Source organism: Leptopilina boulardi, unplaced genomic scaffold (assembly GCF_019393585.1).
Source record: "Leptopilina boulardi isolate dan_hultmark-lab unplaced genomic scaffold, ZJU_Lbou_2.1 LbouV2_266, whole genome shotgun sequence".
In the NCBI taxonomy this organism is placed as follows: Eukaryota; Metazoa; Arthropoda; class Insecta; order Hymenoptera; family Figitidae; genus Leptopilina; species Leptopilina boulardi.
Genome location: NW_026137825.1, coordinates 1,757,768 through 1,783,536, shown reverse-complemented (window position 1 = coordinate 1,783,536; position 25,769 = coordinate 1,757,768). Strand labels below are relative to the sequence as shown.

General features: G+C 24.3%; 2 protein-coding genes across 3 annotated transcripts; one reads left to right on the top strand and one right to left on the bottom strand.

Annotated features, from left to right (window-relative positions):
* Positions 1–1,906: 1,906 nt before the first annotated feature.
* Positions 1,907–5,150, bottom strand: LOC127281171 (uncharacterized). Its single transcript, XM_051304755.1, has 2 exons — positions 5,026–5,150; positions 1,907–4,269 (listed from the first exon to the last, which is right to left on the bottom strand). Exon 2 carries the CDS (start codon positions 4,174–4,176, stop codon positions 2,020–2,022), a length of 2,157 nt encoding a protein of 718 aa, XP_051160712.1. The 5' UTR covers positions 4,177–4,269; positions 5,026–5,150; the 3' UTR covers positions 1,907–2,019.
* A 256-nt stretch (positions 5,151–5,406) lies between these two features.
* LOC127281172 (uncharacterized) lies at positions 5,407–25,054 on the top strand. Of its 2 annotated transcripts, XM_051304758.1 has the most exons (10): positions 5,407–5,568; positions 8,760–8,864; positions 16,707–16,910; positions 17,090–17,413; positions 17,547–17,812; positions 22,466–22,577; positions 22,745–22,984; positions 23,518–23,684; positions 24,054–24,246; positions 24,660–25,054. In XM_051304758.1, the coding sequence occupies exons 2-10, from the start codon at positions 8,820–8,822 to the stop codon at positions 24,939–24,941; spliced, it is 1,833 nt and encodes a 610-aa protein (XP_051160715.1). In that variant the 5' UTR covers positions 5,407–5,568; positions 8,760–8,819; the 3' UTR covers positions 24,942–25,054. The 2 variants fall into 2 exon arrangements, with proteins under 2 accessions (XP_051160715.1, XP_051160714.1); XM_051304757.1 differs by lacking the exons at positions 5,407–5,568; positions 8,760–8,864 and adding an exon at positions 14,196–14,444.
* The last annotated feature ends 715 nt before the right edge of the window (positions 25,055–25,769 follow it).

The following is a 25,769-nucleotide window of genomic DNA, read 5'->3' as shown; positions in this document are numbered from 1 at the left end:
ATTCTTTGAAAATTCAACTATCTGAAACCTTTTTTTAATTAAAAATGATTTTCAAATTATTGTATTTTGTCCGCATTTTCTAATAAATTTTTAGTGAAATCATCTAAAATTTCAATTACAAAACACTTAAAGTTTCAATTAAGTTCAAAAATCTCAATTTTAAAGCTTTGAAAATTCAATTAAATTTAAAAAATTTGTTTTTCAAAAATTGTTTGATAAATTATTTTTAGTTCTGTAAAATTTAATAATTGTTTGAAAATTAACATTATCTTTTGAAATTTAATTATTTCTAAAAATTTCAACTTTAACCCTTCGAAAAGAATTATTATTAAAAAAAAGTTTTTATTTAAAAATCTGTAAAATATTTTTGTTAAAATAAAAAACAGATACACTTTTTTTTGGAATATAAATCGACTAAAACGACTTTTTTGTGTCTTTAAGTTGATTCGAGGCCTGTGTTTTTATAATTAATATTTAATAGGTATTCGTTGGCCCCTGGTACCTTAAAAATTAATTTTTAAAAATAAATTTTTTTCAAATTACTATCTTGTACGAAATTTCCTGGCGCATCTTTTTTCTCATCATAAATTTTTTGTATTTGTATACAATTTTTGAATCAATATACATCTTTAAAAAAAATTTCGTTGGTAAACGTTGTGTACTTCTGCTTCGTGAATTCAATTTTCGAATTTGGAATTTTAAAGAAACTTATTCTGAAATTTGGAAACACAATTATACAACTTTGGCAAAAATGAGAAAAAAAATTGTCAAAGTTTGACACGTCATAAGATTACTATTCAAAAAAACACGTGAAATCAGAAAAGGCCAACTTCAAGTTAGGACAGAAGGACAGACCAAGCATTTTATTATTGTATAATTAGAAAAACAAGTTGTAAATTCAGATGTTCATTACATGAACATTTTGCTTCCTCTTTACGATCAGCAAAAAAATTTGCTTTCTCGTGGAGAAAGCAAAATTTTATTGACAAAATGTGAATTTTTGATTTTTAACTTTCATTAATTCTTTAAATTTACCTAAAATGAATACTTTATATATATATCGACCGATTCGTCTTGACGTAAAGAATACGATTTTATTATATATAACCTTAAATTTTTCTATTTAAAAATTTTTTCGATTCAAAAAAATTTTTGGAAAAAAGACCATAAAATTTTTTTTTTTTAGGAATTTTTCAAAATCCTTTAGTCAGATTTGAGATATTAATATGATAAATGAGCCTACTAAATTTTATCTAAATCCATTAAAACCTGTTAAAGTTATCTGCTAAACAAAAAAGGGATCCACACACACACACACACATACATACATCCGGACAATTGATCAGGATCTCATATAACATGTTTCTATAAAGAAAAAAATTTGTTTCCGCCACTTTGAAAAGTTTTATAAACGAAAGGATTACAAAGCTTCCTCCACCAGGAAGCAAAAAATCAATTCTTTTTTTAGCAATTTATCTTGTTTTATTTTTTTTGAAACAATTTTTTTTTAATTATTATATATTGTCTATTTTATTAATTTTTTTCAATTGAGAATTAAAATTTTTGTAACATATAGTTGAGCCTCTATCAGACGGAAACTTATTGGTATAAAAAATCTTTTAGATCAAACTTACGAGAATACTTACGTATTAAGTCACTAATTGGATTTGAACGTAGAATAAGGAAAAAACCGAAGAAATTAAAATCTAATGTAAATTCTATATAGTTTATAAGGTTTATTATTAATTTTAAATAAGAAGTATTTTCAAGTCAATTTTACTGTAGAAATTAATTAATTTATTAATTTATTTCAATGTCAAATGCATTTTAGCTGCGGACACAGCTCATCAGACATTGGAATTTGTGTATAGATGTGTGCTTCAAATATATTTTAACAATGTTTAACTGTATTATAATATTTTTATATATTTCTTTAAAATAATTTTTTTACATTAGAATATAACAGTAAATATAATAATTATTCAATTTCAATTATTGCACTTATTAATCTGAAAAATATTATACATCATTTGAAAATAATTCCTCAAGTTTTTTCGCCATACAAACCATTCTCTTTTCTTCTGACATATCATTGTCATGCAATTTTATAAACCATTCTTCTTCTCCAGTAACAGTTGTTCCTTTATGTATATCCGCAACCTTAAGGAATAGGCAAGATGTTACAATATAAAATGGATTTGTAGAATATAAACCACCAAAATTGATATTCACAATAGCCGCTTGATTTTTTAATGTAATTTCTAAAATAACTCGCTTTTTTTCAGAATTATCTAATGCCAAATTCGTATGTTGTGTTATAGCAACAAAAAAATTTTCATAAAACCTTGTAAACGATTTTAATTTAAAATATCTATTTTTATTTTTTACTGACTCAAAAGATTCTAAATCTTTCTCCTCAAATATATAAAGTTTATAAAGTCTAATTGGATTTTGCGCCTCACTTTTAGAACATTGTCGAAGACCTAATCTATAAACTGCAGCTTCATATCTGAAAAAATGAATGAGTAATTGTGCCTTTATTTTAATCACAAAATACAATGTATAATAATCTTCAAATCGCAGAGTCCAATCAAGGGATAATAATTTATAATTTTCAAATATCTCCTTGACATTCGGTATATGATGAGAACCATATAAATCTTTAATTTTTTTGTTTGCTTCCTCCAATGTATAAATGTAATCTAATTTATCATAAAATATTACATCCTTAATGTGAAACTTATTTTTTTTTATTTCGAAATTTTTATAAGAAGGCAAAATCTCTAAGTTATCATAATAATCCTTCGCAAACTGATCATAACTTGGCACATCACCCATGGTATTAATTCTTAAAATGAAATTCATCAGAAGGTTTTCTGCTTCCATTATCGTAAAGAATGGTATATTTTGTGTAAAAAAATTTGCAACTGTTTTCACTTTTTTCATTCTTTCATTAATCCAAATACTTTTAGAATTGTCGAGATAATTAATTTCGTCTTGCATTGATTTTGACCATTGACCAAAATTTTTTAATTCAATATTTAAAATTTTTCTATGATTAGTAAAGAAAGTATTTTTTACAAAAAATAGTCTATCATTAAATGTAATATACTCGTCTTGGAATTCGTTAGACTGAGAAAATGAATGTAAATCTATAATACCACTGTTTTTATCAATTTTTAAATGATAACGAATTTCTATTGTTTTCGATGAAGAAAATTGCTCCAATTCGTTATTATTGTCAACTGATGATGATGATGATGATAATGATGATGTTGGAATTTCTCTTTGCAAAAGAGTTACATCATTAAAATAGAACAATTTTCCTTTTAAACCGAACAAAAAATTAGCAATTGATTCTGAATTTGTAGTTTGAACACACCATAAATCACCGATTGGGTCTTTATGAGATTTACTTTGAATTACAGCTAAATCATATAATTTCTGTTTGAAATAACTGTTTCTCATACTAAAAGAAATTCCCTCTTTCTTAAAATCACGCAGAAGATCTAACATTTCTTTATGCATTTCACTTCCCTCTTGTGCATGAGATAATTTAGGAATCTTTTTTGGGATTTCCTTAATATGATCATCATCATCATCTGATGTTTCGCGCTTTTTTCTTTTATAATCCAAATTCACATTTTCCTCTAGATGAGAAAACAGTGGCAAAATGTTGTGTTGAAAAATTTTTTTAATTGCAAGTAAAGTAAGTTTAATACTTTGATTTCTCAATGATGAAAAACAATAATCCCTACTCGTGTAATTATGCAACAGATGTTGATACACATTTTCTTTAAATATTGTTATGTTCTTATCATTTCCATTTTTTAATTGAGCTAAATATCCATTAACATTGCCATAGTGAAAAAATAGAGTCGTGCCAATAATGTTCTGATATATTTCATTTACGTGTTTTGCGTCAAGCAGTTTATAATAATTTTTGCCCCTTCCGCCATAAGAATTACTTTCTTTCAATGCATTTTGTAGAAATTTCAGTTTCAACTCCGATTCATTATTATTGGAATTATTGAGATATTCAAAGAAATTATTTAATATGCTAACAGTTTGATATCGTTCTTCAAGTGTTATTAAGTGATTGTTGTAAAAGAAAATACCAAAATAAGTTATGTAGTGACAAACAGAAAGAAAGTGCAAATTTGTTGTATTTTCCATTGTGAGTCGATTTGTTTAATATTGTTTGTTTTTTCTAGTTTCGTTATTATATCTCTGTGTACTCTTAGAATTTCTGATATCTTATCCGTGAACCTGAAAATTTAATTTTTTTTATCAAAAAAAATTAAAGTAATTGACATTACCGACATGACGACATCTATTTTACTATTTAAACTTTATTTATGTATTTTTGTACGCTGATTACGAAAATCATAGTGACAATTCAAAAAATTAATAGGTTATAAAAAATGTATTATTAATTTTTTTTTTTACAAACATATTGAAAAAATTGGATCATTACGGTCAATTGAGAAAAATTACTTTTTATCTTTAATAGCTAAAAATTTGATAGTAATATCGTGCGGCAAAGTTTTTTGGATTTTTTTTTATTTCTAAAGTACTTTTTAAAACACATATTTTTTACATAAAAAAAAACTTTTAAAATTGATGCATTTTTAAAAATATAGCAATGAAATGTTGATACATAAATTTTTCATTGTTTGCGACTTTATCAAAAAAAAAATTTTTTTATTCATTTTTTTTATGTTGTAGTCATTTTTGTTGATAATTTTCTTTTTAGATTTATTTCAATATTTATTTTTTTACATGTGTAATATTTTAATTTATTAAATTGTCAAATTTTGCAACCTTACAGTTTGACAATGTAATTTTTTTTCTTTTTATAGAATTGAAAAGAATGACTAATTATTAATTTAATTTCTAATTATTATTAATTACACTTAAAAAAAACTTTTGTAATTGATGCATTTTACAGAATTTACTTTTAGGGGTAGTCTTTTTATATTTAAAATGATTTACTATATATATATAATTAAGTATTTTACTTACAAGAAGTAAATAATAATCGCAAGTAGCTCTTAAAATAACAACTCAAACTTCTGTAGAGAAGAGAAACGAAGCAATGAAAGCTAATCTAATACTTGAATTTTTCAATGTTTGCGACTTTATCAAAAAAAAAAAAAATGTTATTATTTTTTTTATGTGGCAGTCATTTTTTTTTTTACTTATCGGAATTATTTCAAGGATTTAGTTTTTTTTACACGTGTCATTTTTTAATAAAATTTTTAAAAAAATTTAAAAAAAAAGGTTAATTATTAGTTTAAATACTAATTATTAATTAATTACTAATTATTATTAATTAATTTGAAAAATTAAGATTATTTTTAAAAACATCAAAAAAGAACTATATAACCGGCTAAAATAATAATAATCAAAGATGCATGCCACGAAGAATGGCTTAAGGAACCGCGAAGAGAAAGGGTCACAGCTGTTTACTTGTCAGTAGAACACCGGTTCTCTTTATGTGAGGACGTCCTTCGTTTACTCTCATTTTTTTTTCTTATCATCCGCAAAGAGCTTCCATTGATTTAGGTGAGTTTAAAAAATTTTCAACTTTTATGTGAGAAACAATTTTTTTGAAATTCCTTATAAAAAAAATTGTTATTAAATTATTATCATTAATTACATAATTTAGTGATCAAAATACGTGGACCATAATTTTTATTAACAATATATTTGTTGGATTAGAATATAGACGTAAGTAAATTAACAAATATTGTTTAAAAAAATTTGATAGATAAATAACGATATTAAAAATAAAATCTAAGAAAATATTTAATTGATTTAATAGTGTTATATTTATAACACATTGATTAAAATAATTGAAAATTAAAGTAAAAATAACTAAATTATTATTACTTCAAAATTTTTAAAAAGAAATTTATAAAATTATTTATTAATTAAATTAATAAAAAAAATTTTATGATTTGTGAATCAAATTAGATATTTTAAATCATATTTTGAATTATTAAATTTTTTTGTTAATTTACTTAGTGAATTGTTTAGTTAAAAAATTCAATAAGTTACAAAAAAAGTTAAATTAAAACAGTTTTTTAGTGAAATAATAATAATTTCTAATTATTATTTAAGAGTGATATGCTTAATGAATATAAATATATTCAATATTGTAATTAAATATGTTTAAAAAAAACTGAAAGTAACTTTATCAATAAATCAAGTGACGTTGACATTAATAATTATAAAAATAATTCAATGTAAGCCAAGTACAAATTAACTTTTTATTTATATATCTCAATTAGATGTTAATATTAATTAATTATTCTTATTCACTTACAATTCAACTATATTGTTTTACTTGCTGTTTGCGACAAAAGTCTGCTTTTTGGTTATTAATATTATTTTATTTTTTATTTAATTCACAAATTTATTTTCAAAGTTATATTTAATATTTTTACTCGGTAATTTCTAAGTTTTCATTCAGAATTTTATTATATTGTTATAATTATTCAAATATGTATAAATATATGTAATTGTTTCTCGGAGAGCTTTTTAGCTCTATGAACTTCAATTATTATTTAAATAAATAAATAATTACCAGTTAATTATTTAATTTATTAATTAATTAACTATTACTAGCAAATTTTAAATTATTTAATAATATTTAGTCTTGTCTTGCTTTTTCAACTTCTTTTTTTTTACTTTTGCTGTAATATTATATAAATTTATAAATAAAGAAAGTTTCAATTGATAAAATTAAATTAAACAATTCACGCAAGTTTTTTTAAAGTGTGAAAATTTTATGATAAATAAAAAAAATTTTTTAATGAAAAACACTATTTGAATGTTTCGACCCACGTGTTTCTCGGTGAATAACATCAGTTGGCACAGAGAATATTGTATATATTGATAACGCGCTAAAAACCTATACATAACATAATTCATTAAAAGAAGAATGTTGCATTTTGCAATTTTATCAGAAAGTCGATTAGAAAATGTAAATCAATATGATTCCATCGTAAATGGAAATGAGAACTGATAATATTTTATTATTCATTTAAAAAAAATTTATTTATTATTATTATTTGTACTTTTTTAATTCCGCGCATCACAAATATTATATGTCTTGAATTCGATCTACACTTTGAAAGGAAGTTTTTTCGAATCTCTTATATGTATATGCAGGTCGTGTATTTTAGGTCTTGACCATAAGCGTCGCGTGAACCGCTTACGTCATATTTTTCAATGAGTCACTTCTCTGAATTCCTCTAAGGACAAAAATTTTCATTTTCAAAGACTTTTTTCTGTCAAGGAAACAACAAAATTTCAAGGCTAAGATCTTTTACTTCCTGAGAAATTAAATTTGAGTATATATTTTTATGTAATAAATATACATTAAACAAAGAAAAATTAAGTTCGTCTTTTTTAAAAAATTTAAAATGTTTATACTACTATTTGAAAAATCTAAATTAAATTTTTAAAAAATTTTATATGAAGCAAATATGCAAATATTGAAAATTAATACAAATTTTTATTTGACTATTATTATTTCATTAAAATTTAGTAATAAAATTTTTTTTAAATAAATAAATATTTAATAGAGATACAAGTCTGAATATGGGGGATTTGCAACTAACTGTCATCTTCAACTATTTTGTTGAAGATTATGTTCGATTATGTTTTTTTTGGATTATGTTCCATAAGTATTGTTTTTTAATGTTATTTATTATTCATCATTAATATAAAACAAACCTTTTTTATACTTCTTCTTATATCCTCTTTCGTGTCTATTATCATCTGAAACAAAAAACCAATTTATAAGTAAAAAAAATTCTATCATTTATAATTTATATTCCTCAATAAAGTAATTATATTAATACGGTGTCCGTTTGTCCCAGTGTTCCCAGAAAAAAATTTAAACAACCTCAGAAATTTCTTTAATTCTTGTAAATTTGTTTCTATTTTTATTTTTTGCTTTCAAATACCCATTTCATGTTCTATTCAAGTGTCTGAACTCAGCAGACCATACCACGGGTTTTCTGTAAAACGAGTAATCTTACCGAAAGGGTTGTATTTACCCAAGAGAACGCGGCTTGCTTGCTTTCTTTCTTACCACTTCCCGAATGTATCAGTTAACATGTTATTTTCTCTTATTTCAATGTCACTCGGACCCGCATTTCCACCTTATGGTTGAAATAAAAAAAAAGCGAAGTCTTTTTACTCTATATTTCTTTTTAGATAAAGTAGACTCTTTCGTGAACAATAAAAATTTATCAGAAATAGAAAAGTAAACTGAAATTTGCTTTAAAATTACTTCCAAATTAAAAAAAAAACAATTTTTTTATATTTTTAAAACAAAAAATTAAAATAAAATAAAATTTCTGCTAGAATACATATTATGTATAAAACCATTACGATTGTTTTTGGAAATAGTATATACATTTTAATTTGTAAATAAAAATATTTTTTTTATTTCTTTTTTTTTAAAAGGGGAAAATGGAACCTATGAAAACGTATAGGTATCGTAGATATATACATATATCTGATTGCAGATCTGATAGAGTAACGTGATCGTAAAACGATATGAACTAGTATAAAGGGTATTCTGTAGGGTATACGATTGAGTGTAATGCTTACTCGTGGTGACCGCATCCCACACTAAACCACGCTGACTTGCTTTGCAATTACTGTACACGTTGCAGTTTGCAACGACTGTTTTCGTTTACGTTTGTAATTAGTCCTCTCACTCTCTTCTCTGATTTCAGTTTTACACCTCGAAAAAGCCATACTCTGATTGGTCAAAATAAGTGTCCCGGGGAAAGAAGATGGCCGCCCCCCAGGCGTCATCGAGTCGACTCGAAATGCTTCAGGTAATTCTTATATTTCTATTATTATTATTACTATTGGTTAAGTCAGTTTCTGTTACGTTCAGTTTTGATAAAGATTTGTTATTATTTTTTTTTATTTCGAATTTTCGTCAACATGATGAGTTTTATTTTTAAGACCACACCTTTAAAAAAAATATATGAACAAGTAAAGTTCCTGTCGAAAGAGGTCGTCTTAAAGACACAGGAAATGACGTCATTGCATTATGGGTAGAGATCCTGGAGTAAGGTCGCGGTTGATAAGCCAAGCGTCTCCAAATCCGTCTGTTTGAATCTTGTTCCTTTTTTTCCATTCTCTTGTGTAGTACTTTTCTTCTCATAAATCTTTCTCTCTCTGTCTCTCTCTCTCTCTCTTTTTATTCTCTTCGTCTTTAAACAATCATTTTTTACTTCACCAGATATTTACCTAATTCTTAATAAATAGCCACGGTTTGTGTGTATATTTTTTTACCTTCATGAAATTTTTTTATCATTTTCTTCGTGTTTGCAAATAATTATTTTCTCTACTCTAATTATTCTTACAGAACAAAATTGTCTTTGTTTACTTTTGGAACAATTTTTTAATTGAAATCTTTCTTTTCGTTTTAAATAACTTAATAATTGTATAACTTATTATACATATAAGAGAAATTATAATTATATAAAAATATAAAATAGAAATCAGAGTTATATAAAAAAAATAAAAATTGTATAATTATTTTTACATTTTAGTAATTAAGAATTTTAATAAACTTTAATTTATTTATTTTTTTGTAAATCTTTTTCAATGTTAAACTTGAAAGTGAAGGGTAAAAGCTATTGAAGCAGTTTCAAAATTATGTATTTTTAGTGAAGGAAATTGTGTTTTCAATAAACATGGTATTTTCTTGAACTAACAAATATTGTTGAAAGCGAAGAGAAAATGAGGGTTATGCTGCGTATATGTATACCATATATACAATATATATGTTTGAGCATTTTGAAGCAAGTCGATAAGCATTGTGTGTATATAAACGTTTATGGAGTCAATAAAGTTTGCGATGCGAGTCTAAAAGATCATGGCCATATTTACGCTTGGAAGCGTGTTATGTTTCGCTTCATGTAATTCATCGACTATATATCTTATTCTTCCCTATTTAATCTCTTTATCTCTTCATCTCTATAAATATGGTTACAAATATTCTTTTAACAACATGTTTATACATTATTCCTTTACCACCTAATAATAATAATGATTCATTAAACCACAATCATATCCGTAATGTTTTCTACCATGGTAACGGTTGTCATGGAAATGATTACATAGTAACCGTTACCATAGCAATCATGCGAAACTGTAAGGCTTTCGGGCCTGGGCCATAAATCCCTAAAAAGTGGACAAAGGGAAAACCTTGCTTTCAGTGAGAAGGTGGAGTTTTAATGTGTTCTGTCATTTATCGAATTTTTAAAAATACCAATGCTAGGTAGACCAAGTCGTTAATGTTATTTATTATTCATCATTAATATAAAACAAACCTTTTTTTTAAACTGCATCACTTTTTCTTATATCCTATTTAATGTCCATTGTCATCTGAAACAAAAAAAAATAATTTATAAGCAAAAAATATGAGTTCCCTAAAAAAATTTCAAGCTCTGATTTATTGTACAAAACTATAAAAATTAGAAAAAGTTGAACAATAAAATTTTTTAATCATTTTGATAAAGAGAAATTTTTCTTATAAAAATTATAAATATTGACAAAATAATATTCAAAAATTTGATAAATTGAGACGCATTCGCGTTTATATGCAGATTTTGTGTAAATGAAGGTGAATCAGAGAGAAAGATATAATATAGAACAGTTGGTGTTTTTGCGTAGGTGTTATATGTCGAAGTAAACTGCGGGCTCGAACATAGGCTTGAACCTGAATAATTATTGACACGATTTGTGTGTGGGACGTTAGATACGCGTGTCTAGATACTCCCACTTAGGACTGATCCTTGATTTCTCTTTATCCCGATTGCCTTTTAAAAATTTTTTTTTTTTAAATTGTGGGCTTCATCTTTTTCTCTTCTTCAATAATATATGTAGTTTTTATGAAGACTTGCACGAATTTTTTTTTCTCATTTCTTCGAAAAAAAAGTGAGTCAACAATTTAAGTAAATTGTATATCTTCTTATTTATAGAATTTAATAATAATTGGAAATTTTGTGACCATAGAAAAAAATAAAAAATTTTCTTTGAAGATTATTTTGAATAATAATAATAATAATAATGGTATATATGTGCAATATAGATAGCTATAGAATTTTGGTTACCATAATTGGCTTTCTTGAAACGCTATCGTCATGTCATCAAACAACTTCCTATTAAGCTTGTTACACCACTTACATTGCGGGTACAAGCGATTCTACTGTATATATCTATATAGCGAATGTATATATATATATAATACCTATACATGTATACACATCGAGACCAACCGCATCCAACTAATTACAATGCTTAACCAGTCGCGATACTATTCGTACCAAAATTACAATTACAAATCAAATCATTATACTATAAAATTCAATTAGCTTTATACACCAAATACATTGGAATTAAAAGATATAAGTCATACTCGTCTAATTACCCATATATTGCAATTTTACTCTTCTTTTATCTATAGATAGATAGTTGAAAAACTCAATATACCAATACTGTGTAATAAATAATGAATCATTGGCAAACTTTTGTCTCGTTTGACAAAGTCATTAAACAGTAAATATATATTTATGATGAATTATGCGAGTAGACATAAAATTTTTGACATTGTAACTTGTCGAGACAAGGTCGAGACGTTTACGTAGGCGATGGATTTTTTTTCTATTTCCTATATGAATGACTTATTTGCCTACACTATAATATATATTTTACACACTTGGATCGATTAACCAATGTCAGTATTAATCCGTGCCTTTGACAACCATCATTTATATTATAATCCTTGAGGTTCGTATCATTTTAACCAGATTATGAAAAAAAAAAATTATTTTGATTGAGAAAACCAAGAATTTTAATTTCTTAGAGATATATTATTTGTAAACTACCACAAAATTTAAAATAGCAAATCATCAATATAGCAGTATTATAATCCCCATGATATTATTTTAGTGAAAGAAAAAAGAAAAATGGTTGAGAATAGCATAACCCGTTAATTTTATTCCACTGAAAGAAAAGATTGGCTGAGATTACTATTTTTGAGATGACCACTTAGTTAGTAAACTATACTGCTATGAATTTATTAGTTGTGGTTACTATTTTTATTGGTCAGCATAACTATTTTATTAGTTGGTTTAACTAATTAGTTTGTTTGCATAACTATTTAATTAGTTACCTTACTAACAAAATGGTTAGGCTGACTAACTAAATAGTAACAGAAACTAATATAAATTAGTTAAAATACTCTAACTAACGAAATGGTAATCCCAACCAATCGTTTCTCTCAGTATATACCAATGCCAGGTAGCCCAAGCCGTTAATGTTATTTATTATTCATCATTAATATAAAACAACCTTTTTTTAAACTGCATCACTTTTTCCATTGTCATCTAAAACAAAAAAGAACAGATTATTAGCAGAAAATGATATCACTTATAATTTATAATATAAATATCGTCTCGATGTATATGAATAAGAATATTAAAAAAATTATTATTAAAACTATTAGTCGACTATTAGTAGAATTATCATTCATAGTAAATTTTATTTTTAATTTCTACTTTGCTTTGGAACTACTATATTGATTGTAATGTAACAATTATTATTGTCTTGGTCTACCATTTTTTAAAACTGCAATTAAAAAGTGATTTGAAAAAAATATTCATATTACAAATTTTCTTTAAAAGTATAATAATATACCAAGCTGAACATATAATACGGAAATTAGCTTTTTATTTAAATTTGTCTTTTATGCATTAGTCTAATGCGAAAGAGGGTCACTAATCTATTTCTAATTAAGCTCTAGGTCAATCAATTAATTTTTTTTCGCATAGAATGTAAGTAGATTGTATTTTTTTTTTTTTTTGTTAACAGAAATAATTTCCAAATTGCTTCAATTAAAAAAAATTATTGCTAATTATTTATTTATGTTTAATTTTTTTTAATATTTAAAAAGAAATATTTAAATTACTTATTTATTATATTTTTTTAACAAAAATATAAACTTTGATTATTACCGTAATATAAAGATAATGAACTTATTTTTATTAAATTTAGATTAAGAAATTATGTGAATATCCAATCGAACAATCGAATTTGATAAAAAATGCATTTACTATTGTACGTGTAGCATAGTTTTTCAACGAGTTTCTTCTTGTTATTGTGAAAAATATATATGTATATAAAGTTGGAGGGAAAAAGTACGCATGCGTTTGAAAATATATGTGACACACGAGGGGTAACTATGAGGGGGTTGATAGCAACGCAGTAGTTGTAATGGTTGCTTTGCTTGGTCTATTCTTTTTATCAGTAAATATAATGAATAAAAATAGAAAAAAAAATTGACAATTATTAAATTCCAAAGAAAATTTTTAATTTTCATTGTAAAGAAAAGAATTTAATTATTATTACATAGAACTTCAAATATTAAAAAAGTTATCGTTATTATAATAACAATAATAATAGTGATTCGTGAACAGTGACATCAGTGATTTATTTTTAACTGATGACCTTTAAATGTAGTTTCACGAAGGTCAATTATTAATTTGTGAATTTATTGTTTAAAAAAAATAATTACAAATTTGTTTTTTTACAAAAATTTACAACTATATTTGTGAATATTGTTTAACTTTTGTATTGTGAATAGAAATTTTTGATAACAAATTTTTTTACTAATTTCAAAAATTAATTAACTATATTTTTTATCTTAATTAAAAAAAATAATTTAAATTTTATAGATAAAATTTCTTTTATTCAATTTAAATTTTCTGCATTGCAAAAAGACTAATGCGAAAATAATAAATTGTCAAGTGAACGTGGAAGTTTATTTTAATTCTCAGAATGAATATTAAAAGAAAAACTATTATTTTCGAGGGAGGAAAAAATAAAAATGAAGTGTTTTCATGCTAAGTAGTAATTTTATTTTATTGACAAATGAACTTTCCATGATAAAATCTCAACTTTCAACACGTGTACCACATTCTTTACACACTTAAAATAAATAACGAAGGTATAATTTTTGAACAGTGAGAAATTAAAATACGTATGAGAAAATTAAAAAAAAACTGTCCACAACAGTTATTTAGAAAAACCCATCAGAATGAATAAATTAAATAATAAAATGATAAAAAATTTAATATTTATTAATTATTAGTAAAAAAAAAATTAGCAAAAAAAATTGAATAGGAAAAATAGAAGAAAATATAAATAAATAAAAAATGAAGTTTCTGTGAAATTTTTATGAAAGCATGAGAAAATCATGAAAGGTGGATGACTTTACGAGAGAACAATTATCAATGGCAATCAGATCTCAACGTGCGTTAGAGCCACGTGGTGTTTCCATGAATATGGAAACTTCTTGGGCTGCTGAAGGACTAGCCACAATTTCCGGTTTGCATTCCTTGGTAAATAATAATTTCCATTTAAATCCATTGGAAACAATAATAATTGTCTAAGAGAATTAGAATTATTTCCCAACATTTGAAATTCATTTTTTCTCTGTATTTATTTTTTAATGAAATAAATAATTTTATATTCTTAGAAAAAAAAATGTTCCAACAACAAATAAAATTGTAAATAATATTTTAGAAAATACTTAAAAATAAAAATTATATATTAAAAAACGGAATATTAAAAAATACCAATTAATTATTGGAAAATTAATAATAAATAATTGTAATTTAATTATAAAATTATTGAAAATTGAAAAAAACTTTTGGGATTAAGAAAAATTCTTTTTTTTAAGAACCTTGGAACACGAAATGTTGCTTTCCATTTTAATTCATCGTGTGCACATTTATGAAGTGTCAGTGGACCCAACGACTCTGACATACATGACCATTTATAGAAGAAGCTTCTCCTCCTACGGTCACCTTCTCTGTTATCTCCTTAGCCACTTTTTTCCACATAAATTTATGTATATATATATATATATATATATATATATATATATATATTATTTAACGCTCATCAAATCATTAAGTGCACTCATTTTCTCCTCGGCTAATGATAAGTTTCACTCATTTTTTATTTTCATTCACAGCGCTATATATAATATTTCTCAACTCCGTTCGTTACCTATCAGATTTTTTTCGACTCTTCAGTATAAAAAAATTTCATTTCGTAAAAAATTTTGCTTATTTGATTTAAAAAAATAAAACCTACAGGATTCATAAAAAAATGACTTAATCACAAAATTCTATTCTAAAATTTAAATATACAGACGTGTATAATAATTTATTTGTTATATTAAAATGGAAACGTGCCAAGTAGCCGGTGCACACAAGAAATCATTGATTAACTTTACTGATATTTTGTTTACTATTCACTATAATAATTCACATTTATTGCAGAAATGTGTTAATGACCCCGCACACACATTCTTTATTCATGACTATATATATATTTATTTTATCAACACACGCTATATTCTAATTGCATCCTGAAAATTCTTTATCGTATAATTTATATTCTTTAGAAAAAAAAAGTAAAACGAATCTATAATATAGTCGACTAATAATTTTAATAAATTTTTTTTTATGACACTTAAAAATATAATTCTGAATATAAGATTTAAGATGCATTATTGTCGTTAAGCATAATTAATTTTATGAATGAATTCTAATATTGAAATGAAACTGCACTGAAAGGGGATTATAATTGAAATTTAATTGGAAGTAAAAACGAGCAATGAGTAACAATTTAGAGCCTTAGGTGGAGTTTAAATCTTTTTGTCATTTATCGAATTTAATCGAATTTTTAAAAATACCAATTCTAGGTAGACTAAGTCGTTAATGTTATTTATTATTCATCATTAATATAAAACAAACCTTTTTTTTTAACTGCATCACTTTTTCTATTGTCATCTGAAACAAAAAAGAACAAATTATTAGCAAAAATGATATCACTTATAATTTATAACTAATATAAATATAAATAATATACCATGCTGAACATATAATGCGGAAATTAGCTTTTTATTTAAATTTGTCTTTTATGCATTATTCTAATGCAAAAAAGGTTCACTAATCTATTTCTAATTAAGCACTAGGTAAATCAATTAATTTCTTTTCGCATAAAATAATTGCTACAATTTATAAAAATATTAACAAAATAAAAATATTTCGATTTTATCAGTGAAACTTATTTCTAACTGTGAAAACAATATCAAAATAATTATCTCTTGTTGAATAATGCAAAATTTTAAATATAATTTCAGAAAAAAAATTGTGTGAACCCGCATTTGTTAAATTATGTTCAATAAATAAATGATAAATACATTATTTTGATAAACGGTGCAAATCTCTCAATGAACGATATATAATTACTTTTTATCTCATCCTCAACAATGGGTTTAGTAACCCCTATAGCTATAGGATGTAGGTTAAAGGAATCGATGAGGTTCCTGGCTCTCTTCAGTGCAGGTTGCAAAACCTACTGACATACGTGTACTTTCCCTTCATCAGACCACAACAAATAAAAAAATGCCTCCCAACAATAATCCTTGTTATAAAATGTCTATTAAAATTCCGGTTAGATACAATAAAATTACCAAGGTACTAATAAAATCAATGTGTTCGATTGTTTTCCAGCAAGAGGAAAACATTTCTCGACAGTGAAAAGAAAATAATAATAATAAAAAAAAAATTTATTATTATATATTTCAGGCTCGCTTTCAGCAGAAGCAACTGCAAGAGAAGGAGCAGAAATTGCTGCAGCTTTATGATCAACAACAACAAAGAGCTTATCAAGTTGCACAGAGAGGCAGCGCTGGTTCAAATACTTCGAATCAGGGCTCCAATATGAATCATCAAACTGTCACCAAAACCACCACCACAACACGTACAACCTCCACAACTCAAGGTGGCAAGGTACCCATTTATTTCTAAACTTTATAATATATGAAAGCTTCTGAAAATTATTATTATTTTAATCTTCAGCCCACCTTTTCATATGATGAGAATGTACAAAGTTTAAATCTCTTAAATTACTTTTTTTTAATTGAAAAGAAAAAGAATTGGTAAAAAAAAAGTTTTTTCTTTAAATGCAGGTGAGACAAATGTTTGACGAACGTCGACAGACAACAGTAAAGGGAATCGACAGGAGTTATCCTCTTGAACCTCTCGACAATAATAAATCAAAAAAACAAACAACCAATGGTTTAACAACGGGAAAAAATCGTAATTTTTCCAAACACACAATTACCACTGTTAAAAGAACAGCGCGCGCTGATGTCAATAGCAATGTAAATAATGGAAAACCAGTTGTCACCTATCATGAAGAATTTAATCATGAAAATTTTGGCGACGATGAATTTATTAATGAGAACGATGTTGGACGTTATCTCAACGAAAATGGCCAAAATCGACACGAAGTTTGTACTAACAATTTTTTGTATTTAAAATACAATTTTAAAAATAATGAAAATTTATGATAAAATATAATTTTTTTTAATGTTTTTTTTTTTTATTCTGGAAAAATAAAAATATTTTTAAAAAAATTTTCAGCTACTCGACGACGACGACGAGGAAGGAAATCGAACGACGGGAAAAATTCATCATTTTGATTATGATAAAAATTTTCATCATCGAGTTGTCAATGATCTTGAAAGTGAACAATTCCCCGAAGATTTAATGATGGAAGTACCTGATAAGGTGGGGAAAAAATCACTAACAAAAAAACTTTCACAAGCTGAACTTAGATTGGAACGTTTTAAAAATTCATCATCGAAAAAAAATTTGGGTTCCAAATCAATTACAAAAAAAACAACGAGGTAAATAAATTTTTCTCTCTCTCTCTCTCTCTCTCTCTCTCTCTAAAAAAAATGAATATAAACTAACACTTTCTCGTCATAATTTATTTTCATTATTTTTGTAAATTGTAATTTTTTTAGTCTTCATTTAATTAAAATATTAATTTATTCGAACAAAAATTTTTTTAATTGTAGAAATATAATTATTAACCAACTGTAACTAATTACCAATTAACTGTAACTAAATTTCTTTTAAAGACTTTAAATTTTTAATTTATTTTATATTTAAATTTTTTTTTATTTTTTCAGAATTTTAAATATTTTATAATTTATATTTTCCAATGTCCAAAAAAAAAATTAGATTATATTTCTTAAATATTTCGTAATTTATTTTTGAAATTTTTACGGTATTTTTTTTTAAATTTGAAAATAAAAAATTATAAACTTTTTCTATCTTAAAAACGAAGGAATATGGAATGTAAATTCATTGAAGAACATGAAGTTTCATTTTCCACAAAAAATAATTTAAACCAATAATCCTAATTTCTCTAATAAATAATAATCATCTCTCAGCAATAGTTAAAAAAAAACCTCTCATCCCAATAATCGAGACAGAACTCGATCTTTATTCAATCCGATGGCTAGAAATGGAACTCTGGTTATTTTTGGTGTAAAAACGCTCACTGACGGCCTAATCTCCAAAGGAATCAATTAAATCATCTCCAACAAAAATTTCTAATCCATGGTGCGCTTTATTGGGAAGCAAAATAATCCTAACGAAGCAAAACAAAAGATCAAAAAGAAAAAAAAATTAACAAATTTTTTCCTTCACTGGTAAACTAAACCAAATTATAAAAAAATAGACAAAAAAAAATTTTAATTAAAAAATAAATTTTAAGAAATAAAAAATTTTTCCCAAAAAAATAAAAAATTCTTTTATTTGAAAACAAAATGGAAAATTATTTCAAAAAAAAAAAAAAAAAAAAAAAGAAAAATAATTAAAATAATTTTTTTTTACTCTCAAACAAATTAAAAAAAAATTGACATTAATTTCCTCAGAGATTTGTCATCATCGACGAAGTCCAGAAAACAAGATCGACAATTTTCACAATTAAAAATAGAAAAAAATTCTAATTCTCCACAAAAAAAACAAGAAACAAAAATTTGTCATCAAAATTTGGAAATGAAGGAAAATTATAATACAAAAAATGACGATGGATTTTGTCAAATTTTTCGCGAAGCATTTTTTTCCAATAAAAATGAAAATTCCAACAATGAATTAAAATCGACATTTTTAATTCGCGAAATAATTGAGGGAAATAATCGTAAACAAAATTTTTCACCATCAAATTTATCAAACGATGATGATAATCAAAATTTACAAATTGAAGAAATTGAAATTTTACCCGAAAATGATAAAGAAATAACAAAAATTGAAAAAGAAGAAAAAAACGAATATTTATTATCACAAAATGAAAAATATTTAGAGGAAAAAAATAATTCTACTGAAAATATTGAAATTTTACAAAAAAAAGATGAAGAAGAATTTGTTAATGAGGAAAAAACTCCCGAAGAAATAATTTATAAAACTGAATATTTCAAAAAAATTCCAAATTTTAATGATGAAAATTTTTTAAAAAGTGAAAAACAATTAGAATTAAAAACACGAAAAATATCCGAAGGAAATATAAAAATTAATGATACATCAAAGAAAAATTTATCACCAAAACGAAAATTATCCAATGAAATTCAAAAATTAGAGAAAAATTCAAAATTTTTATCGCATAAACGAAAAATATCCTGCAAAGAAAAATCAAAATTGGAAGAAATTTCAAAAAATATTGATTCTCAAAAACGAAAAATATCCATCGAAAATGAAAAATTTGAAGAAAATCCAAAATTTCAAGAATCAGTAAAAATACTTGAATCACAAGAAATAAAAATATTTAATGAAAATCAAAATTTTGAAGATGATCAAAAATTACCGGAAACACAAAAAATATTTGTACTTGAAAATGAAGATTCAAAAATTAAGGAAAATTTACAATTGCCAGAAAATGAAAAATTCGAAGAAAATAAAAAATTTATTTCACCCAAACGAAAAATATCATCCAAGGAAAATTCGAATTATGAAGAAACACAAAAAAAATTTGATCATCAAAAACGAAAAATATCATTAAAAAATGGAAAATTTGAAGAAAATTCAAAAATTGAACCATCTCAAAATTTCGATTTTCAAAAAAGAAAAATATCCTCAAATCAAAAGCCAAAATTTGATAATAGTCAAAAACGAAAAATATCGACAAAAAACGAAAAAAATGAAAATGAATTGGAAAAAATTGAGGACAATATTTTTATCGATGAAAATTATTCTTTTCGTAATCGAACTAGAAGAAAAATAAAAGATTCAATACGTGAAAAACTCGCTCACGATCTTCGCGATGCAATACGTAATAAATTTACACTTCCAGTGAGAAAAAAATCAACGTCAAAAAAAAAGAGTCACGACGAATCGCTAAATTTAAAAATTAAAACAGAATTTCCAATTGAAGAAAATTTAAATTCTATTTCATCGCCTGAAAAAATTTTTGAACGTCCCAGCGAGTATCAAGAAATTTTCATTGAAGATCAAACAATTGATGCTTGTCGAAAAAATACACCAAGTCCAAAAATTAATATTAATTCATCGCCACCAAATCAGGAATTAATAAAAATTAAAAATCGACGACAATCTGTCGAATATACAGAAACAATAAGTTCAGCCGCAAAACGAAGATCGAGTCATGAAAATCGAAAATTTAGCATTGAAAAAAAATCACCAAAAATGAAAATTGAAAATTTAGAATTAGAAAAAAATTTAGATTCATGTGAAAATAAAATTGTAACAAAAATTTTTAATTCAAATGAAAATATTGAAAATAAAAATATTCAAGAAAATTCCAACGAAATTTTAAATCTCATTAACGAGAATGAAAAATCAAAAATGGAATTTAACGATAAAAATTTGGATTCAATGCCTCTAAAATCTACGGAATTGGTAAAAAAAATTGAGTCGAAAAAAAATGACAAAGAATCAGTGATGAAAATTAATTTACTTCAAGATGAAATTAATGAAATTTCCATGGAAAATCCACAACATAAAATAGTGAAAAAACAAGAGGCTATTTTACAAATTCCCAATGAAATAGAAGAAAAAAAAATTCAAATTAACGACAATTATTGTGAAATTGAAATAAAAATAAAGCAAGTCGATGAAAAAGAAAAAGAAATTGAGAAAAAAATTAAAGAAATCGAAGCAAAAGAACGTGAATTTGAGGAAAAATTAAAAAAAGTCGAAGAAAAACGACTTGAATTTGAAGCAAGAAAAATTCAAGTTGAATCAAAGAAAAAAGAAATTGAATTTAAAATAAAAGAAATTGAAAATCAATATTTTCAAATTCAACAAGAAAATATAAAAATTGAACCGGAAAAAATTCGAATTGCTGGTAAGCGAAAAAATTGGGATAATGTGAAAAAATTGGAACCACTTGAAAAAATAAAAATTCAAAATACAGAAAAATTTTCACAATTTAAAACTAAAAACTCTCCAATTATCAAAAAAATGGAAAATATTAAATTAAAAAATGTTCACGTAACAAAAAATAATGAAAAATCAAAAGACAAAGTCGATGGAGAAATGAAAGAAATAAAAATTGAAAAATCAAATAATAAAATTGAAAATTCGCGAAAATTGAAAATTGAAAAGGAATTTGAAAAAAATGACAAAAAACTCGAAAGAACCGATTCCGTTGAATCGGCATTGCGACGTTTTGATTCAATTGAAACAGATCAAGAATTATTGACAACAAGTAAAGAATCAATAATAAATAAAAATTTAAATTCCCCAAATATTGAAAATTCAATAAAAAAAAAAAATAATAAAACAACAAAAATCAATAATAAAAATGAAAAATCAACGAAAAATCGTCAAATTTGGAAAAAAATTTCATATCAAGAAAAAAAATCATCAAAAAATAATTCACCAATTTTAAAATCTAATGATTTTCAAATAAAAAAATCGAAAAATTGCATAACACAACAAAAATCAATTCAACGAAAATCACGTCGTCAAAATGATTCTGAATTGGGAAAAAATTTCGATTACAGTCGAATATCAACAGCAAGAGATTCAATAGAATTAGCAAGAAATTTTATTCGAACACGTTCTCCATCGTGTAAAAGAAAATTATTTCAAGATTCAGAAATGGAAACGCGAAAAACATGGAAATTATCATCATCAAATGAAAGACAATTATTGATAAAAAAATATCACATAAATGATAAAGAATTAGAAAAAAAATCAGAGATAACAGTTATTGAAAAATTGCAAAATTCTCAAGAGGAAAAAAATGGAGATAATGAAAATTTTCATAATTCAAAAAATAAAGAAGATGAAGAAAAAGAAGAAGAAATTGAACAATTTCATAAATTTGAAAAAGAAAATTTGGAAAAATTGAAAAATTTCGAAAATGAAAATAAAGAAAAAAGGATTTTCATCGAGAATATAGAAAATGAAGAATTTTTTTCCAATGAAAATAAAATGAAAAATCAGAGTTCCATCAATCGGACAATGGAGAATCGAGTTTTTGTTTCAGGCAATTTTAATGAAAAAAATGAAAATAAATCTGTCTCTAGAAATGCAAGAAGTCCAAGTCCAGAATTTGACGAGAGAAAACAAGTGGAAAATTCAAAAACAAGGAGAAATTTTTCTGGTACACCTTCAAAAAGTCCCGACAGTGATTTTAGGGTAATTTTTTGTATTTTATTCTCTTTTTTTTCATTATAAATTGTAATATTTTTTTATATTTTATAAATTTAAAAAAAAGAAATTTTTTTTCATAAAATTTTATTTTTTTTTTTGTTTTGAAATTCTTATTATTTTCAATTTTTTTTTCAATTTTAATAAATTTCCAGCGAGGTTCCGTGGATATAAAAACCACAAGACGTCCAGTTGTTCATTCGCCGAAAAAGGAAAAATTCCATTCAACGAAAGACGAGGTGGACTCGCCAAATTTGGAAAATTCGCCAATTAACGTGGAAGCAAAAAACGAAACTCAATTGTCAAATGTGAAGAAAATTTGCGAAAATTTTGTCGTCGATTTCAATGACACGGAAATGAGAAAAGTTGCAAAAAAACCAATTCTTCGAAATGAGGTGAAATGACTAAATTTTTTTTTCAAATTTAAAAATAAAAAAAATTACACTTATTATTGTTATTTCTCGAAAATTGTTTCTCGAGAATAGAAACAAATGAATAGATCTCAAATAACCTTGATTTTAATAAATAAAAAAAAAAAAAAAAAAAAAAAATGGCTTGAAATTGACAGTTTTAAATTTTCAGAACAAAAAAAAAAAATTTTGATCCAATTATACAAAAAAATTTCTATAGGCAAAATTTTCTATCAATGCAATTATTAATAGGTAATAAATTTTATATTTACAAATAAAAATATAGTAACAATTTTTATTTTCAAAAAAAAAAAAAAAAAAAAAAACCCTTGGAGAAAATAATCGAAAAAATATTTATAATTAATTATTGAATTACAAACTTAAAATTATAATTACCAATTTAATTTATTAATTACTGATATGATTTTTAAAATCACTAAATTAATTTTTATTAATTAAATTTTAATTTTTTAATTATTAACCTAATTTCGAATTAATGGTTAATTTTTTTTATTCAGAAACAAGTAACAACACAGAAAGAAAGTTCTCCAAATCCTGTGCCTCGACCATCTTCTTCTCTATCTGCTTCCAGTGGAGGATCAACAAAAGAAAAAATGAATTCTCGACATAAATCATCAACCTCAAGAGGATCAACACCAAGAAGCTCAGCAAGCATGAGCAGCAAGTAAGATTTTAAACAAAACAAAAATAAAAGAAAATAACAAAAAAAGAAAAAGTTAAAAAAAAAAAATAATTTATCAATTTTTGACTTCAAAAAATTAATTCAATTTTTAGAAAAATATTTTTAAAAAAATACATTAAAAATATTGTAATATAATTTAATTATTAAGAAACTAATGAAATTGAATTAAATTAATTTCTAAATTAAAAACATTAAATTAATTAAAAAAATTAATTTCCAAATTAAAAACATTAATTTAATTTAAGAATTTAATTTTGTAATTAAAAAAATTAATTTCCTAATTAAAAAGAAATTATTTTAATTTTAATTAGGAAAATTTTTAATTAATTTACTGAATTAAAAATGTTCAAGGCCAGACTACGTCGATAATTTGGTAATGTGCAAAAATTGTACCCGTCGTTTTACAACTGATAGAATTGATCTTCATGAGAAAATATGCGCACAATCTGGACAAAAGAAGCGAAAACAATTTGATGCAATGAAATTTCGCCTCCAGGGAACGGATTTGGAGCCTTTCGCTAAAGTGGGCGTTAAAAAACAAGAGGTAAATTCCAAATTTTCCCATAATATTTTTTTTTTCAAATTTAATTTAATATAAATTAATTTAATATTTAATTTAATTATTTTTTTTTAAATTTAATTATTAATTTATAATTAACCAGTAATTTGATTAATTATAAAATTTTTAAAGAAATAAAATTGCGTGAACATTTAATTTTATCGCAAAAATATACGGACGCCAGAGCGGTCACCCATCCATGTACTAACCGTACTGAGATGTGCTTAACTTCAGCGATCGCAAGCCAAGACGCTTAACCACCGAAGCTACATCATCAATTTTATAATTTTAATTATTATTCGAAGAAATAGAAGAATTAGAATTAAAAAAAAAATAGAAGAATCCGAATTAATAAAATATTTTTAAAGTATTTTTGAAATTTTTATTTTCTTTTTCAGAATAAAAATAAAAAACCAACAGTAAAATCAAATTGGAGAAAAACGCACGAGGATTTTATTAATACAATTAGATCGGCTAAACAGGTGCAGGCACACTTGGCGGCCGGAGGAAAATTAAGTGATTTACCACCACCACCACCAAGTGATACAAGCGATTATATTCAATGTCCTCATTGCGGAAGGAAATTTAATGAGGCAGCGGCTGAACGTCACATTCCAAAATGTGAAAATATGAGACACAATAAACCGAATCCACGCGCTCCACCTAGACCTAGACGCTAAATTTATTTTTCCTTTTTTTTTTTTATTCATTATTATTATTACATAAAATTGTTAACCCTCTTGCCTTTTTGAAAATAATTTTTCAATTTTATAAAAAAAAAATTTTACTTCAATTTCACATTTTAAAATTAACACTTTTACAATTTATTTTATATTTTAAAAATTAACATTGAAAACAAAAATGTAATGAAACTTATTTTTGATAAAATTTATTGATTGGAAAAAATTTATAAATTGCTTTAGCTTTAAAATAAATAAAAAAAAGTAGTTTTATAAAAAAAAAAGGTAGATTATAATCAACGGAGGAATTTAAATTTAGTTTGCGAGAATAATGTATAATTTTTAATATTTCAAAAAAATTCACATGTACGTGAAAAAGGCTTATTTAAAATTAACATTTTTTTTCGATATTTGTAACAAATTTTTTCTTTTTTTATTCATATTCGATAGTGTGATGTTCTTTTTTTTGATAAATAGAAATTTTACTGAAGGGTAAATATTATTATGTTATATAGCAGAAAAAAATTCCTGAATTGATACTGTGTATCGATTGCAAAAAAAAAAATGAAAAGCTTTTAATAATAACCAAATGAACAAGCAAAAATTGAGTTTTAAAAATAAAATTTTTTTTACATTAATTTTCATTTTCAAACAATCCAAATCCAAATCCAATAAAATTTATCAATAAACTACATCAAACTTTTTTATTTTCTTCGATTTAATTTTAGACGCAAGATTATCCCATATAAATCATTAATTACAATTTTCAATTATTACATATTAAATGATAATAATGAAAATTATATGTTTTAACAGGCCTCGGATTAT